This window comes from Dendropsophus ebraccatus, chromosome 3, assembly GCF_027789765.1.
Source record: "Dendropsophus ebraccatus isolate aDenEbr1 chromosome 3, aDenEbr1.pat, whole genome shotgun sequence".
Taxonomy (NCBI): domain Eukaryota; kingdom Metazoa; phylum Chordata; class Amphibia; order Anura; family Hylidae; genus Dendropsophus; species Dendropsophus ebraccatus.
In genome coordinates, this window is record NC_091456.1 from 108,335,358 (window position 1) to 108,341,357 (window position 6,000).

Here is a 6,000-nt window from a genome sequence, read left to right on the forward strand (position 1 = left end):
CCTTCCCCGTGTTTCCCCCCACCCACGCTAGACCCGGAAGTGTGGTGCATTATACTCACCGCATCTCGTGTCGTCCACGGTCTCCAATCCTCAGCAGTGACGTCTTCTTCGGGAGGCCGGCGTCATCAGCCGCTCAGCCGCGATTGGCTGAGCACAGTTATGCTCAGCCAATCGCGGCTGAGCTTCGGATGACGCTGCAGAGGGCGGCTGGCACTCGGGAAGATCCGCCGGCCTCCCGAAGAAGACGTCACTGCTGAGGATCGGAGACCGTGGTCGGCACGTGACAGGTAATGTATAGCGCACCACACTTCCGGGTACACGGGTGGGGGTGGTGGGACACGGGGAAGGGGGCCATTCACAGACATAACATACATTACAAAGTTGTATAACTTTGTAATGTGTGTTATTCTGTGAATAATTTTTTATCGCCGGACAACCCCTTTAACGATCAGCCAATGATACGATCATCGGCTGATCGTTTTCTCTATTCCACCGAGCAATAATCGGCCGAATCAGGCCGAATATCTCTCCCGTGGAATAGGCCCCTAAGTGCCGGACTGTGGTTTTTTTTTGCCAATGCCCCTGTACCACACTTGTGCTACCCTTTCAAGTGTCAGTGCCCGGGTGTCCAGGGGTGGGTAACACTGCTCCTGGCCACCATGACAAGTTAACCAGCAGAAACACCAGAGCCCACCAGCTGCATAACATCCTCAGAACCCTGGCTATGCCATTATGTTTGTCAGAATATGGAGACATAAAAACACTGGACTTTTACAGTGTTATTTCAAAAGAACAATTTCTGACATATATGGAAGATAGATTTTAAGTGCTATGTGGGGGTCCAATTACTGTGACCCTGACCAATCACAAAAAATAGGAGTACTCAGTGCCATTTTGTGTATTCCACAATCTATCCACTATCATAGTCAGACCCCTAGAATTTGTATTGAGTGGCAGTACACATACGTGGCTGCTGCTTCTCTCAAACAGTGGCACTCAGGGCCCCCATTTATGTGATAAGTTGTATTTCCAGCAGGACCCCTACTCTTATGACCAAGTAAAATTTAGCAAAAAAAAAAAATAGCCGGTGTATGGACAGGACTTTCTGTGTATGAATCCACTGCACGAAATCCTGAATGTGCCCCATGTGAACAGTGTCCCTTTCCGTGCTGTCACATAAAAGAGAACCCGAAGTATAATACAGGCCCCAGACAGACCCCAAATGTGACACAGGTCACAGTCAAAGGGTGTTAGTTGTTTCAACAGACGACACGATGGTGGTGTGAATGAGTGAAGAAAGCCTAATTTCCACTTTGGCCGGAAAAGATCTGTAACAGAGCTTCTTACAGTCACTTGTACTATTGATTTCAACAAAGTTGTTTGAAATGACAGCTACCAGATGAAATCTAAAAGCTGATTTTCAGATGATTTCTAAATATCCTAAATCTAAGGAAACTGTAACAAAAGAAAGCCGCAGCATTTTTAATGGCACTTTGCAGTGTATCATAGTCGTACTTTACTCAGTAATATATATATATATATATATATATATATATATAGTATATACTTATAATTAAGTGATCACTCTGTTGGAGGGCCTAAACGTTCCGAAAATGAATCCTGATCAGAAAACATTATTAAATAGGCCTCTAACGGTGGAGGAACTCCTCCATGCATTAAATAGTTTTCAGGGGCAGTCTGTGCCAGGCACTGATGGCATCCTGTTTGAGGTGTATAAGGAGTTCCATAGCGTTCTTCTCCCCAGGCTCTTGGAAACCTGGGAGGAGTCCTGTGTTGATGGCGTTCTCCCTCCCTCTATGAGAGAGGCGTGTATTATACTTATTGGGAAAAAGAAGAAGGATTTGTCCAGGATTGAGTCATTCCGTTCTACTGAATACGGATGGTAAAATTATAGCGAAGGCCCTGGCTTTTAGGTTGGCGGTAGTTGCCCCGGTATTGATTGGAGAGGAGCAAAAAGGCTTTGTCCCAGGGAGACTCATTCAGGAGAATATTTCTAGGGTCTTGGCGAATGTGCAGTTGGGTGGGGGGGCTTCTCACTCCATCCTGTCCTTGGACGCCACCAAGGCCTTCGACAGGGTGGAGTGGGGATTCCTTTGGAGTGTTTTGGAGAGGTTTGATTTGGGAGATAGCATCATTACCTGGATGAAAATGTTATATACATCCCCTACAGCGAAAGTTAGGATCAATGATGAGTACACTGACTGGTTCCCGCTCTCCAGAGGTACCAGGCAAGGTTGTCCCCTATCCCCTCTTTTATTTGTTTTTTATATAGAACCCTTAGCCTCTCTGATTAGAGCTTCCTCGGAGGTGGTGGGTTTTGGTCTTAAGGGGGCAGAGGGTAAAATTCTATTGTATGCGGACGATATATTGCTTTTCATTGGGGGTAGGGAGGACGCCATTCAGAGGGCCATGGATATTGTGATCAGGTTTGGGAGTGTATCAGGGTTAGAGGTGAACTGGGGCAAGTCTTCCCTCATGTCCCTGGAAGAGGCTGATATGATCTCGTGCCCGGGCATCCCTAATATTAAATACGGAGACGCCATGGAATATCTCGGTATCCAAATTTCCTCTAAGGTTAATAAATTTTTAGAGCTGAATCTCCTGCCCCTGTTGAAAAGGATTAAGAACAAAATTGACTTTTGGGTGCAACTCCCAATTTCCATGGCAGATAGAATGGCCATCATTAAGATGAATATTCTCCCGCAGGTGCTTTATTATTTATATGCAGCTCCGATTTGGATACCAAGATACTGGTTTGAGAGACTCACTTCTATACTTCTATTCTGAATTTTTTTGTTTGGGGGGGGGGAGAAGACCACGTTTGAAATATAAAAATTGGACACAGGCAGCTGGGGAGGGGGGGGGGGGGTTTGCGCTGCCAGATCTTTTTCTTTATTTTTTCGCAATGGGTGCACAGGACTTAAAAAAGGGGAGAGCTTCTCTTATGTTTTGATGGGAGTAGATTCAAGTTTTGGGAGTTATAATGGCTTGTCACATGTAAATAAGTATGTTAGAATTTGGAGGAGTATAAGATATATTTGTAAATGTTGTGGGAGTTTTGATTTTTCGGCACTTTGGGGGAATAGTTCCTTACCTGAGTTCGCCAAGATACAGGATTCGCAATTTTGGCGTAATAAAGGTCTTAAATTTATACACCAGTTGGTAACAGAAGGGGAAATATTATCTTTTGTGGATTGTAAAGCTAAATTTGGGGTTAGGGATTCTCAGCTATTGTGGTATGTGCAAATGAAGGAGGCATATAAGAATACTGATAAGGTCGAGTTATGGCACCCGGCTTCTCATCCAATTGTGGAATATCTGAAATCCCAATTGGGTGGTAAGAAAGTGTTGGCTATTGTGTATAAGAGTCTGTGGAGAGAGATTGATCATCCATTCTTGGACAGAATGAGACAGAAGTGGGAGCTGAGAATAGGTGATATCTCAGCGGCTAATTGGGAAATGATTCTCTACAACGTGAAAACAGCATCTAAAAATCCTTCCTATAGACTGATTCAGTTGAAAATCCTATATAGAGTGTATCTCTCCCCGCAGAAATTGTACAGCAATGGGTGGTGGGAGAGCTCAAGGTGTCCGAAGTGTCAGATGGAGAATGCTGATTTTGTTCATATGATATGGGAATGTCCCCGGGTGAAGGAATTTTGGAAGGGAATAAGAGAGTTTGCCGAAAATACAGTGTCAGGGTGCGTTCACACCTACAGGATCTGCAGCAGATCTGCAGCAGATTTGATGCTGTGTTCAGTTATTTAAATGAAATCTGCTGCAGAAAATCAGCTGCAGATCCTGTAGGTGTGAACGCACCATCAGTAAGGATTCTGGATTGCGTATGGGCTAATTTACTGGGAGAATATCCGAACGATGGGAGGGTGGGCGCATTAATTAATAGGATGTGGTCTGTAGCTAAGGTTCTTATCTCTCGCTCATGGCTCGGAGCCAACCCTCCTTCTGTTCAGGAATGGATCGGCCTTACAGACCGTATTTGTAAATACGAGGAGATTACAGCAAGGAAGGCATCTCCTAAAGTTCTTGAGAGACATAAGAGACTGTGGGATAAATGGTTGAATAGAAAGTAAAAATTGCCCCTTCTTTTTTTTTTTTTGTCCCTCCGGTAGGGGTGGGGGGTGTCAGGGGGGGTTGGTGGGGTTTAGTAAATTGTTGCTGTTAGATATAAGGTACCTGGTTATTGTTTGGATGTTTGCTTAATCTTTATTCTCTTGTTTGGTACTATTGGCGCATGTTTTTATGGCAACGGTGTGACTGTTGAAAAATTAATAAAGCTATTATAATATAAAAAAAATAATAATTAAATGATCACACGGAAAATGCACTTTTGAAGATCTGCCTTGTTTGAACACCAGATGGCATAATGTATTTTTACATGTGAACATCAGAAGCACCATAACATTTTCATCACGTTGTCAAAAAAAAAAAATCTTAAAATTAAATAACATATTTATCATATTTATTTTATTGCCTACTGGCATATAAAGTAACTACATACCAGGGTTTGCTACTGTGGCCCCAAAAGGCACATCTGTTCTTATAACACTTTTGAGTTTTAATGTTTTATAATGAAGCTTAAATAATGCTTTTGTTCTTTACAGCGGCTGCATTTGGCAACGGAGTATATTTTGCAGAGAATGCCAGCTACTCCGCTAATCGTACCTATTCTCCTCCGGACCCAAACACTGGAGAGAGGTTCATATACCAAGTGAAGGTGCTAGTTGGTCGTCATACCAAAGGGAAAAGTGGAATGAAAGCCCCACCTTGTAGAACAGAAAACGATCCCTTTGACTACTATGATAGTTTAACAGACAGATGTCCCAATCCCACCATGTTTGTTGTGTTTCATGATGATCAAGTGTACCCTGAATACCTCATAACCTTTACATAAAGCCTAGATTCATGTATGAAGCTCAGAATTATAAAATAATGGATGCATCATTGAACTTCTTAATTAGAATATAGGATAATTCTATTTAAAGCATTAAAGCGGCACTGTCATTAAAACATCTTTTAAAAACATATTTTAACAAAGGCATCAATAGCTAACATATGTGTAATTCACTTTGATTTAAAAAAAAAAAATGTTTTATGTGTATAATGGAAAGTTACTAAATAGGCCACTAGGTGTCACTGTTTCTGCTCATATGCCTGTTGTCAATACATGTTTTCCTCTAATCCAAGGGTTACATTTACACATTACAGAATAAAATAAATAAAAATACAAAAGGAGTGAGGGACCTGCTTGCAGAAGCTTACAGACTGGGAGGACTAGGGATGACACAAGAGGTAGTAAGTGATTTGTTTGCAGATGGTCCATAGAGTTGGAAAGTACCTGTAAGTGTTGGATGGGACAGTCACCCACCAATCTTTGAGTGCATGGAACTGTCAGAGATATAGAGTAAAAGGTGAGGGGACAGCAGAGGCTGATCAGCAGATTGCAGAGATAAAGAAATGCTTCACTTTACTATACTATACTTTAGTATACTATAGACCATGGGTGTCAAACTCAGGCCCTCCAGCTGTTGCAAAACTACAATTACCATCATGCCTGGGCAGCCAAAGCATTAGACACGTGTGCTAAAGACTCTGAAAAAAAAAAAAAAGAACCAGAACACAGGACGTCCAGTGTTTTCCATCATAACTAAAATAAATAAATAATAATACAACCTCAATTTCAAAAAAGTTGGGACACTAAACAAATTGTGAATAAAAACTGAATGCAATGATGTGGAGGTGCCAACATCTAATATTTTATTCAGAATAGAACACAAATCACAAATCAAGAGTTAAAACTGAGGGAATGTATCATTTTAAGTAAAAAATAAGTTGTTTCAAAATTTCACAGTGTTTACAAATCCCCCAAAAAAGTCTGGACCATGCCGTTTTTACCACTATGTGGCATCCCCACTTCTTCTTACAACAGTCAACAGACGTCTGGGGACAGAGGAGACCAGT

The 6,000-nt window shown here is 42.0% G+C and overlaps 1 protein-coding gene across 2 annotated transcripts in view; it reads left to right on the plus strand.

The window, feature by feature from the left end:
• LOC138787271 (protein mono-ADP-ribosyltransferase PARP14-like) overlaps window positions 1-5,073 on the plus strand; it is a 93,447-nt gene extending 88,374 nt beyond the window's left edge. For both annotated transcript variants that reach the window (XM_069964493.1, XM_069964494.1), the window contains one exon: window positions 4,644-5,073. In XM_069964493.1, the coding sequence (XP_069820594.1) occupies window positions 4,644-4,933 (290 nt within the window). In that variant the 3' untranslated portion in view covers window positions 4,934-5,073. The remainder of the gene's footprint in view (window positions 1-4,643) is intronic.
• Window positions 5,074-6,000: the final 927 nt, after the last annotated feature.